The following is a 12,780-nucleotide window of genomic DNA, read 5'->3' as shown; positions in this document are numbered from 1 at the left end:
TCGCCAAAAAAAAAAAGCCTTCGTTAGATATTTTTCTTACTTTGGACCACAGTAACAAGAAAGAAGAATATCTGACGAAGGTTTTTTTTTTTTTTTTTTTTTTTTGCTGAAACATTATTTAAAAACAAAAAACAGCTTTTGGACATCGGCCATTTGAGTGTGCGATGCATTTTTTCACTTTTATTTTGTTGTTGTTTGTGCATTTGAACTTTGGTCTGCATTTTTCCATTTTCTGTTTTATTTGAGTGAAAACAAAACAAAATTACATCATAAATCAGAAAATATATAGCGTCATATGGGCCTTTGAAGATTAAATGTCTAAATGCATTTTTAGTGTGTATTGTTTTTTTTTATTATTTTAAACATTCCATTCTCTTTTATGTAATCAGTCCTTTAAACAATTTCCAGTCAGACGTACTCAAATCCCAATTCTGAATCTAAATCCTTTTCGCCTGTGACGGATTTCCTATTTCCACCGCGTTGTCAGTAATCATATGTGACACCTATATTTTTACCCCAGCCTCATTACAGGTGTCATTATATGTGATTATACCTGCAGCCCTCCCACCACGGCAATAGGGGGTCCTCTGATCACTCTAATCATGGCTGGAGTGTGCGTGTGCGTGTGCGTACATGTGTGTTTACGGAGGCTGATTGCGTTACGATGGATTCTCATTTCGCTCTGATGAGACACTTCAGCATCAGTCACCTGCAGCACATGTATCAGACGCCAATCCCTTTAATGAATATATATTATTTTGACCCTCCGCGCGCCATTGTTCTGTGTTTTTCATATCACCTCCCCATTAAGACCATTACTCTTGATGCGTCCTTGGCCTTTTCTGTATTCACACACTACCCTTTAACTGTGGCGTCTCTGCGGCGTTTCTCCTCCACACTCACACGTGTTTGGATTGTGACTCCGTTTCTTTGTGTTTTTTGTTTTTTTTAACACATTGCGTTGACTAAAATCTATCTTTTCCAACTAAAATAAATATTTTAAAGGTGAACTGTGTAACTTTTTGGTCGGGGGTCCGTCACCTGCTTGTTTCTATGAATATGTCACTGCTCTGTCTGGAAAACTGGCGCCACCTAGTGCCTCTGCTCAATTTCATTTCTCTCCAGTGACTAGGTCAGGAATCAGAATACACTAGACGGTTTGCAAAAACCTCAGAAATACAAGTTCAGGCACCGGCCAATTAGCGAAGAGTCAGACATTCTATGTTGGCAATGATTCCCAAGATCAAGGATTTAAAACAGGAACAATGAGAATGTTTGGTGAATTTTATCAAGGGGAAAGACATTATTGCCCTTCTTCCTACGGGATTTGGGAAAAACTTTATATACCAGTCCCCCCTGTTAGCGGTGCATTACATACGTCACGACCAAATAGCAGCGATTGGTTAAATGAAAAAAAAAATCCCACCTCCCATCGAGCAAACGAAATTTAATGCTGCGAGGTCAGACGGTTTCTACGAAGTGAAACTGGCTGATGAATCTACCTTACATTTATTCAATTACAAGTGGTTTTATAGCTCAAAAATACCTAGAAAAACATCAGATGTATGAAGTAAGATGGATGAAACTCAACTACTATTTTTCAACAAAGCAAAGGTTGGCTACTTTGAGGATTTGAATATAAAATATAACAATAAAATACAGGCTTTTTTTTTTTTTTTTTTTTTTTTTTTTTTTGCCAAAACGTTATTTAAAAATAAAAATAAAAAGCTTTTGGACATTGGCCATCTGAGTGTGCGATGCATTTTTTCACTTTTATTTTGCTATTCTTTGCATTTGCACCTCCACAAGAACTTTGGTGTGCAGTTTCTGTTTCATTTGAGGGAAAACAAAAAACATGGGTCACGAACAAGCAGCGATTGGTTAAATTTAAAAAAGTACACGCCTACCGTCAAGCAAACGAATTCTAATGTTGTGAGGTCAGACGGTTTCTACGAAGTGAAACCGGCTGATGAATCAGTCCAACATTAAACAGTTCTATCTTACATTTATTCGATTACAGGTGGTTTTATAGCTCAAAAATACCTAGAAAAACATCAGATGTGTGAAGTAAGATGTATGAAACTCTACTACTATACTACTACTCTACTAACTATACTACTAATATAACAATAATGTACAGGGTGTCCCAAAAAATTTGACATTTCATAGGGCAATAATTTTGGCAATTCTTGCAGAAATAACCTCAAGTTTTCACAGAAAGTATACAAACAAGGGATATAACAATAACCGAAATATCGTGATATCGTATTGTCAAAGTTCTCACAATAATATCTTGGAGCATCACAATATATCGAATTACAAGTCTCTTTGCTTAAATTAAGAGTTGTGGTGCAGCAATAGCTAAAAAAAGACAGAAGGAACTACATAGACCATGATCCTTTGCTCCATTTCAGTGTAGACTACAAGAAGAAATAACAGTTCTAAGCACTTTTAAGTCTTAATTCTTTGGATTAAGTCTTGTCGAAGCATTTTAAGAGGAAAAAGTAACATATTAACAGTTTTAGCTGTTTAGCCTCCACAAAATATTGCAATAAATATCGTACCATGAGATGTACATCATGAAAATATCGTATTGAGAGATTTGGATATTGTTACATCCCGAATCGTGAGCTTTCCCACGATATCGCAATAAATGTACCGTGAGGTTCATACCGTGATGATATTATATTGTGAGGCTTGGATATCATTACACCCCTGATAGAAACAGATCAAGATTTTATATTTAATGTTTTATGTTCGTTCTGTTTTCAAGTTGAGCCACGCCGTTCGCTCCTAAAGAGAAGTCATTTTGCGTCTTTGTATCTGCTCGCACACACTCACCCAAATCCAAAAAAGGATTTGGTAAACCATCGTCAACATCAGAAGAGAAGGTCGCGTAAGTTCATGGAAAAACAAGAAGTCCATAAGGAGAACAAGTTTGGATACCCAGATTCCTCGAATGACGGTTTGGTGTGCCAGATCCTTTAGCCCTGGATAAGCAGCCTTCCTCTTTAAATTTTTGGTACCAAATCCAAATTTCTTTGCCAGTTGGTGAAGTGTTTCCAAATTTTGCATTAAAGGCTGCACAGTTTTGGGTGAGTGTGTGTGAGCAGATTCCAAGACGCAAAATAACTTCTCTTTGGGAGCGAACGGCACGGCTCAACCTGAAAACAGAACAAAAATACACTGGATATAAAATCTTGATCTGTTTCTGTACATTTTGTGAAAATTTGAGTTTATTTCAACAAGAACTGCCTAAATTATAGGCCTACGAAATGATGTCAAATTTTTGGGACACCTTGTATATTTAGTATTTATTTAACTTTTTTCTTGTGCTATAATTCCATGTCTTTTGTATGTGTATAAAATGTAGAAATGAGTAAACATAAAAAACTGATTCAAATGCTACAAAATTAGACGTACAAGTGAACTTCTCAAATATTTGTGATTAGTTACTTTCCAGCATTACATTTGACCTTACAACTTCTGACATTTTTCCTCTGCTGTTTTATTCTCCTTATTTCCAGTAAAAGCCCGGAGGTTGTCCACAGAGCTGGAGCTGGACTGCAGATACTCGGAGCTGTCCCAGGTCCTCAGAGCCTCCTGGACTCACCCCAACCAGAGCGTGCACCTCCACATGGACGGTAGCCCGGGCTCCATCACCACCTCCGTCCCTTTACCTGTGCGGGCGGAGTCAGCCGGGAACTACACCTGTGAGGTCCTGCTCAAGAACAAACAGACTGTGAGAGCCACCTACCCCGTCAGCCTGCCCCCCACAACCATCACAGGGGGTGAGTTAATATTGATACATCGTGCTGGGGGTGTTCAGCATGTATGTGTGTGGTGGAATGTTTAGTTTAGAAGTTGCCATGGTGACACAATGCAATGCACATATTATTAACACAGCTAAAACTATCTTGAGAACTATCTTAAGTTTCTTGAGTTTTCAGACTATCTTAAATCTACAGTCTGAAAACTCAAGAAAAGTCCATGATCAGTACAAGCATTCATGGTCCTTAAGCTCAAAGTTGACAGTGACAAACTGAAAAACAGCACAAATCAGTTCACCTGTTTAGAAATAATCAGTTCTTTATGGTCATATTGTGTTAAAACAAAGCTCAGTTTAATGTCTAAAGCTGAGTTTAGACCAGCGTGTCAGAGTGTCCAGTTTACATGCCATTTACAAGTCTATGTGGACGTGCATCTAGGGCATCCTGCGTTTTTGCGACGCATTTTCAGGCGTCAGAGTGATGAGAATTTGGAGTAAGACTTTCAGCTTTTGGTTGCGAGTCCTGAGCATCCGAGGCCAGAAGGAGAAAAAGCTGAACTTTTGTCGTCGGACACTCTTTGTCAACAAGTCAGGAACTACTTTCCAGTGATGTAGCGATGTCATTAATTTTATTATTAAGAAGGAGAAGAAGGAGAAAGACTCTGGAGCTACATACACTATAACAAGAAATCTATGCTGTGTCATTAGCGGAGGTGGTTTTCAAATGCTAGAATGTGGTGATGTTATACTTTCAGACCCTGTTTACACAGAAACACATCCACGTATCAACATATCACCGTATTGGAAACGATCTGCGTCCATATCCAGCCTTCCCTATCCACACAGCTTTGAGCATATTTGTTTACGTTTTACAGAAACTAAATTTAAAACCACATGGCTAATTTACATAAACTGAGCGCTCAAAACAGCTCGCTATTGTGCGCTGATGCGGTTCAGCTTCTGTCAGACTAAAGGACACGACTCAGTGGAATATGAGTGTTCTTTCTGTGACAGAGGGGTGTTCTGCTGATGGTGAGTCTGTTCTGTGCTTCTATCGCGTTGGAGATGGTTCATGTTAAACTTTTGAGAGATTATACGTCTGCAGGTCATACGCATAGACCGTATATATATGAATGGACATATATTCTAGCCTCTTAGTGTTTTGGCAGTGAATTACTTTGTGGCTCATAGACCTACATCAGTGTATCAGGCGTCCACGCAGTGCTGTATCAGATCTGTACTCAAATGAATTTGTGGGAGCTGGCGGCACTAGATCATTCGTCTCTAGAGCCGTTTTCAATCGGATTAGTGTGGACGAACACTGCATCCACAACAAAAACGACTCGAATACATACTAGTGTGGATGGGGCCTCAGATGGGGGGCAAGAGACAAGTTTTCCTTTTAATTATATTGCACTTTACAAAAAAACAAAAAATCTGAAAGGTAAATTCCCAAATATGGAACCTGATCATTTCTATTATTGACTAGACCCAAGACCTGCTATTTTTCAAAAAAAATCTGCAGTTGAACGGTCGACAGACTAAAGCTAGTTTCTCGACCGTGAAAACAAGCAGACCACAGTGGACACCCTGGACACACCTCAAGCATTTTTCCTCGCCTCCTTCAGGGCTTCTGGACTCAAACGCAAAGGCTCCAACTAAAAATCATCCAGCTTGTTTTTCGATGCCACTGTCTGAATGCAACTTAACAGAGCTTCAGACAGAGCAGTGCCTACAATTAGCATCAGTATAAGTAGTTCAAAATAGTATTACTCATGTAAAAGTACAAAGCAGTAGTCCAAGAAATGACTCAAGTAAGATTAAAAAAGTGTTATTATGAAGTAAGAGTAATTGTAAGGTAAAAGGCAACATCTGATTTAATTTGATGTTAATTCAGTTGGAAGGACAGAAACTAAATCGTGTCTGAAGGGGCGGTGAAAATCAGAAACGCTCACATCATTTAATTCTGGCAACAACATAAAGCTTTTGTCACTCAGCTTTCACTCAGGTAAGAGAACTGTTAAATTAGCGCACAGCGGTGTGAGTCTGCTGCAAAGTACAATAGAGCTGAGTGCAGAGGTGTGGACTGGCAACTCACGGTTTGGACTTTCAAGGACCTTTATTACATTATTTTCTGAGCTATGTTATAATGTTGTTTCCTCGGCAAAAACAGACCCGGAGTTGTGTTTTATTTAATTCACAATATTAACACACAAACTCTGCATAGTTCTTCTTGCAGTAGTAATGCTGTGTTAGAATGATAATAGATTAGAAAGCTCCACCACCTCATATTTTTTATTACTTTATATAAGATTTGTATAAGAGACATTTTATTTTTTAATGTGCACAAGAAGCATCCTCTATTGTATAACCTAATTACAACAGACATACAATACATGTGCAAGGGCGTAGGTTTGCACAGGGACAGTGGGGACATGTCACAATCAATATTTGGGGAAGACAAAATAGTCCCTAACAATATGTGCCATTTTATTTTAGTAAACAAAAATATTAATTTATACCAATATTTTTCCAAACTCAGTAGTATTAATTGAACATGTTTTAGTTCACATTTTGTTTATTAGACGTTCTGAGATGTATTCAGTGATATGATGACAGGGTTACTCCTGCCGCTATTTCATTGGCTGTAACAGAGTGATGTCATTAGTGGAGCCAGGAGCCTAAACTGGGGAAGCGGCAGGACAGGACCAGCACCTGAAGGCGGCGTCTTGAGCAGGCGTGAGTGAAGACGCTGCCCACCAAACTTTGAAAAACTTTTCCAAAAGAACTTACTTGGCTTCATCTTCAATTAAACTTGTCTTATAATGAGTTGCAGAAAAAGAGCGACTATCACCACAAGTGCACCTCCCAAACGGAGCTCTACTCGTGCAACTGTGAGCAACCCGACTCTACTGACAATATTCCATGGAAAAATGTTTGGACATGACCTCACAAATATCTCATCACCAACAAGCAAAGGGAAATCTGCTACAAACTTCTACATCGCTGTTATCTGCTAAAGAATCATCATAGAAGGACAATGGACACAAAATGTACATTTGTGAACTGAAAAATTAAACCACCTCTCACTTATTTTGGACCTGCCCAGACTCTGTGTGTTTCTGGAAAGAATTCATAAAACATATGGGGGGGTTTAGCTGATAATGTCCCCACTAAAGCTGAGACCAAACCTACGCCCTTGTACACGTCTCTCTTGTGTTTCAGTGCATATGGCAATAAATGGAAGTAAACATCGACTCTCTGAAGCCTCTTTATTGTTGACCACAAGTGTTACACATGTGGTAATAGAAGAAGTGCTTATCTGTGTTTTAAAACTTCATACCCCTTCACCAGAATCGTTTGGATGATTTCAGCCCCAGTCTCCGCTAAACTAAAGGTAAAAGGAGCTGTTAACTTGAAAACTACATGACATCACAAGGTGGAACAGAGCACGTTGAGCTTTGAAGATATAAACAGACTAATAATAAAGGATTACTCAAACATGTGAATGAAAGAGAACACACTCCTGGTACACTACCGGTCAAAAGTTTTAGAACACCCTAATTTTTCAGTTATTTATTACCAATTCAAGTCGTGCAAGTCCAGTGAAGATCTTGAAATGGTACAAAGGTAAGAACTGAACAGACAGAGGTTTAAAAAAAGAAGATAAAAGATACAAAACATAAGTCCAAGTTCTGCCAAAACTACCTCAGGAAAAAGGATAAGATTGAAAACATGGAGTGTCCAGCACAGTCTCCAGACTTAAACCCCATCGAGCTGGTTTGGGATGAACTGGACAGAAGAGTGAAAGCCAAAAAAACCTACAAGTGCCACACATTTATGGGAACTTCTGCGACAGATTTGGGAAGAACTTTCTGAAGAATGTTTGATTTTCTGTTGTAAAAAGAACGAGCCACGAGTGTGTTCAGCTGTTATATCTGCCAAAGGTGGACACTTTCATGAATCAAAACTTTAGAATATATTTTGGTCAACAGTAAAGGTCCTTAAATCAGTGATTGAGTGATCAACCTCCATTTTCACTGACACCAAGTTACACCCGCTGTGACGTACGTACTTGTTCTTCAATTTATTTTCTTAGTCAATCATACGTGTAAGATTTGGCAGCATGATCTTGTTGTGATCATCTGCTCGCATTGGACATCTCGATTTTCTAACGTGGAAGTCAGACTTGTTTCTTTTATTACGTCATTTTAGGTCAATACTGTGATTCAAAATGTACAACTTACAACATAATAATCCAAGTGTGTCGTAGATTACAACTATATATCAGACACAAGCGCAAAAGAGCTGAAAATATGATGTGACATCTTTGCCGCACGAGGAAATGAGATAATCAGAGCCATGTGTGGGACACGTTTCTGTCAGCCTCGGTTTCATTCGAGAGGTGAAGAGCTCTTAAACCGACACCACATGTTCCACCTGCTTTTGTGGTCTCCAGGAGGTCAGCGAAGGTCAAGTCCACTGGGCACGGAGCCTGGACTCTGAGGTGATTCTGATGAAAACTGTCAGCTCATTTACCCACACACACTACAAAAAGTGAAGATCTAGTCTTGGTTAGAATGACTTGAAGTTTGAATTAATCTAGATTTCAGTGGTTTTGACTTGAATACTATGAATTATTTATTTGCCTTAGAATATTTCACTGGTTTCAAGAGATTTCTGACACAAAAACCTGTTTCTGCTCCATTGAGATATTATCACACGAAAGCAATAAACTTTTTTTTTTTTTTACTTCTATTCAAGTGTTTTGCTCAAAATTACCTTGAAAAACCTGTTTTATTACAAAAGGCGGGCTTGCCTCTCCACAGATATGACCTTTAACTTGGCCTTGTGGCATCAACTGCTTGTCTGCTTTGAGAAAGACAAATTTAAATGAGATATTGTGGATAATGTAGAGCAGGGATACTCATTGTGCGGCTCCCCAAGCTTTAATTGGTGGCTCGCAAGCTTTTACCAAAAATAGTAATGCAGCCAATATTTTTTTTCAAATGTGCGAGACAAACAAATAGTGAACACTGCAATACAAACATCTGCATTACACTAAGTATAAATTAAAGCTTAATTAATGGTGTTTTCTAAAGGGAGCACCTTGACACCTGCAACCAGTGATGCTCTGGTCCATGTCTAAACGACCCGAACCTGACAGATGCTTTCAACTAACCCACCCACAACTCCAGCCGCAAAAAAATACTAGAAAATATTGTACTGGCTTTTGATTAAAATCATCTAAATTAAGTGACCAACATAAATAACGTGAGCGAAATGAACCTGCACATGTACAATCTGCACTCGTATGATCTCTGAAAACATGAACCATCTCCAACGTGAGAGAACAGACTCACCCTGAGCAGCACATCCTCTGTCACAGAAAGAACACTCATATTCCACTGAGTCGTGTCCTTTAGTTTGACAGAAACTGACACATCAGCGCACAAGGAAAGCTGTTTTTTTTTCAGTGCTTATAGTTTATGCAAATGAGCCATGTGGTTTTAAGTTTTGTTTCTGTAAAACATAAACAAATGTTCACAAAACTGCGTTAAACACATTATTATAAACTCAGACAGGCTGATGTGGCTGTATAAGGTTAAGGTTCTTTATTTGTCATTCAAGCATGCAAGAGAATACATGACAGAACGAAATGTGCTCCCCGAGGCCCAGTGATCCAGAGAGAGATAAGCAATATTAAAAAGTAAATACATCAAAAACAACAACATTTAGCAGTTCCATTAGACAAGTACAAGTAAAAACGTGGCAAGATAGAGAGGCAGCCCAAGCAGGAAGTCAGTGTACACTGTTCAAAAGTCTGACAGCCTCAGGAAAGAAGCTGAACTTCAGCCGAGATGTTCTGGCTTTAATGCTCCTCAGTCTCCTGCAGAGGAACAAACAGGTGGTGAGAGGGGTGCGAGGGGTCCCCCATGATCCTGGAGGCCCGTCTTCTGCAACGCTCCTCATAAATGTCACTAATGGGTTTAAAGTCACATCCAGTGATCTTCTCTGCCGCTCTGACCACACGCTGTAGAGCTTTCCTGTCCTGGGCTGAGCAGTGGCCGTACCACACTGTGATGGACTGGGTCAACACACTTTCCACTCCACATCCATAAAAAGACATGAGAGCGGGGAGGCCTAGTCCAGCAGCCTCGAGTCTCCTCCAAAATTACAGATGCTGGTGGGCCTTCTTTACAATTCTAACTGCATTAGTGGACCAAGTTATACCTATAGTGGTTATGGTTTATATGTTTCTAAAGTTACAATATTGATACGTTTATTCAGATGTTTCCATAAATGTTAAATTGCATTGTCATACAGTAAATTATAAATTGCATTACAGTATTATGCAGTAATCAACAGTTACATAAAGGCAATTATTTTACAGTGCTCATCACAACTATAATCTCAAAAAAAAAAAAAAAAAAATCATCCTGAAAAGGAGTGGGGAGAAACAATGCTTTTCTACCCCATAGCCCCATTTATAATCCCATTAAAGCAATAACGTTCCTCTGCCAGACTCTTATAGTACGTCACATTACTCCAGATACAAAAATAAATATAGAGTAGTTTACATTCAGATAACAAATAAACTTAAATTCCTTCTTGTGCATACAGAGCTATAATCATTTCTTTATATTTATGTTTAAACGTTTTCATATTTGGTCATTTTTTGCGCTCGTCACTCCAGATTTTGACCCCACAAACTGAAATACAAAAACTTTTCCTTGTTGTACGGACTCGAGTTGCGTTGTTAAATTGAGTTTATTTATGCAGATTAGTAATAGTAATAATGCATGCCAGCTTCTGCTCATCCCAGTGTTAAGGTAAATATGGTGTTAATTGAAAATGTATTGGCTGTGTTTGTTTTTTGTGGGATGTCCAATTTATGTGAAGAAATGCACATTGGCAAAAGGCACTTGGTATGTTGGCGTTTGTTGGCTTTCTTCTTGATTTTGCTCTTCCGATGTGGCTCTTGTGAAAAAAAATAATGAGTATCACTGCTGGGCAAAATAATAACAGCTCCCTGGAGACACGCAGGTAAAATGTTACATAATGCAGCTTTAAAATATCAAAAATTCAAGTCATTTTAGTGAATCTAGCTCTTCATTTTTCAGTGCTTCCCTCTTCTCCTTCCACTCATCTGCAGCGGGTTTTTTCACACACAGGACCATAGGACGCTTCTGCCCACCGGAGCTAAATTATTCAGGTTTTTTGTATTGGAGGCAGTGGAGGAGGATGTGACAGGTGCGACAGGTGCAAGTCTCCCGGAGCACAGATGAGTTCACGGTGGACACCCCAATACATCACTGCGTCTGGGGCTCGCGGCGTATCGGGGGGCTCGGGCAGAGTGATGACACCGGAGGAAGGAGGGAGGGGGCAAAGAGAGAGAAGAGAGTGAAAGAGAGAGAAAGAGGGGGAGAGAGGGGGAGGCAGACAGAGGGAGAGAGAAGGAGAAACCCAGGGAGAGGGGGAGGGAGAGAAAGATCGAGAGACAGAGAGAGGGAAGAAGGGAGAAAAAGAGAGAGAAGGAGAGAGAGAGTCAGAGTGAGAGAGGGAGTGGGTGGGAGAGAGAGAGAGAGAGAAAAAGAGAGGGGGAGGGAGAGAGAGAAGGAGAGAGAGTCAGAGTGAAAGAGGGGTGGGAGATAGAGCGGGGAAGGGAGAGAGATAGAGACAGAGGGAGAGAGGGGGAGGGAGAGAAAGAGAGAGAGACAGAGAGAAGGAGGGGGAGAGAGAGAGAAAGAGAGAGAGAGGGAGGGAGAGAGAGAGAAAAGAGAGAGGGGAGGGAGAAAGAGGGACGGCAAGGAGAGTAAGAGAGAGAGAGGGCGGGGATGAGAGAGGGAGGAGGAGGGAGAGAAAGAGAGAAAGACAGAGGGAGAGCGGGGTGGAGTAAGAGAAAGAGAGAGAGACAGAGAGAAGGAAGGGGAGAGAGAGAAAGAGAGAGGGGAGGGAGAAAAAGGGAGAGAGAGGGACGGCAAAGAGAGTAAGAGAGAGAGAGGGGGAGGGAGAAAGAGAGAGAGATGGAGAAAAAGAGAGGGGGAGGGAGATAAAGAGGGAGAGAGAGGGGGGGAGAACAGAGAGGCAGAGAGGGAGGGGGCAAGAGAAGGAGAGCGTGAGAGAGGGGGAGGCCAAGAGAGAGGGGAAGGGGGCAGAGAGAGAGGGAGAGAGGAAGAGAGGGATGGATGGAGGGACACAGGCCAGATTGATGGTTACAAAAATACGATAAAAGATTATTTATAGTTATGGTGGAGAGGGCTGCACATCAGTAGTACGTATCTAGTATATAGTATCTAGTACATCGTATCTAGTACTGTATATAGTAGGTATCTGCAGTATGTGTCTGCATTTAGACTCAGCTGTCCCTATAATATACATGAGCCATACATAATACAGAACCATTTGTCCATAACAGTGCTGGAGTCTTATATTGTATTACTTGTGCAGGGTTGTGTTAAAGGTCCTTTATATATTACACAAATTTGACACGTGTGAACAGACCTGGAGTTGTGTTTTGTTTCATTCACATGTTTGAGTAATCCTTTATTATTAGTCTGTCCACATCTTCAAAGCTCAAAATGCTTTGTTCCAACTTGTGACGTCATGTAGTGGTAGTTTTCAAGTTAACAGCTACATTTTACATTTTGTTCAGTAGATATGGGCACTTCCAGGTTTTAAATCATCTAAATCAGGGGTCTCAAACTCAAATTACCTGGGGGCCACATTAGATCAAGTCTGAGTGAGGCTGGGCCGCATTGAGTATTCGATAAATAGCGGTTGCACGGGGAAAAAAAGAGAGAGAAAGAACAACATGCAACACACTTTCTTAATCTTTAATAACAGTTCAGAACATGAAAATGTATTTAGAACGTAAGTTTAAACTAATACGTCTACTCTTCTTCTTTTACCTACTCCTTGCTGGTTGAAACCTGGCTACGCTTCATCTTGTACAGCTGAGAGATATTTGGCTTGCAGGAGGAAGCATATGAGATCCTCAGGATAGATTG

At 40.1% G+C, this 12,780-nt stretch overlaps 1 protein-coding gene across 1 annotated transcript in view; it reads left to right on the top strand.

Annotated features, from left to right (window-relative positions):
- Positions 1–12,780, top strand: part of g6fl (g6f-like) — an 82,957-nt gene that overhangs the window by 31,430 nt on the left and 38,747 nt on the right. Inside the window, 1 exon segment of the mRNA XM_055163268.1 lies at positions 3,528–3,791. Within this exon segment, the coding sequence (XP_055019243.1) occupies positions 3,528–3,791 (264 nt within the window).

The sequence above is a fragment of the Boleophthalmus pectinirostris genome, unplaced genomic scaffold (assembly GCF_026225935.1).
Source record: "Boleophthalmus pectinirostris isolate CB_2022bp ecotype Guang Dong unplaced genomic scaffold, ASM2622593v1 HiC_scaffold_6, whole genome shotgun sequence".
NCBI classification, from domain to species: domain Eukaryota; kingdom Metazoa; phylum Chordata; class Actinopteri; order Gobiiformes; family Gobiidae; genus Boleophthalmus; species Boleophthalmus pectinirostris.
The sequence above is the reverse complement of the archived record's forward strand: the minus strand, read 5'-3'. Positions and strand labels throughout refer to the sequence as shown.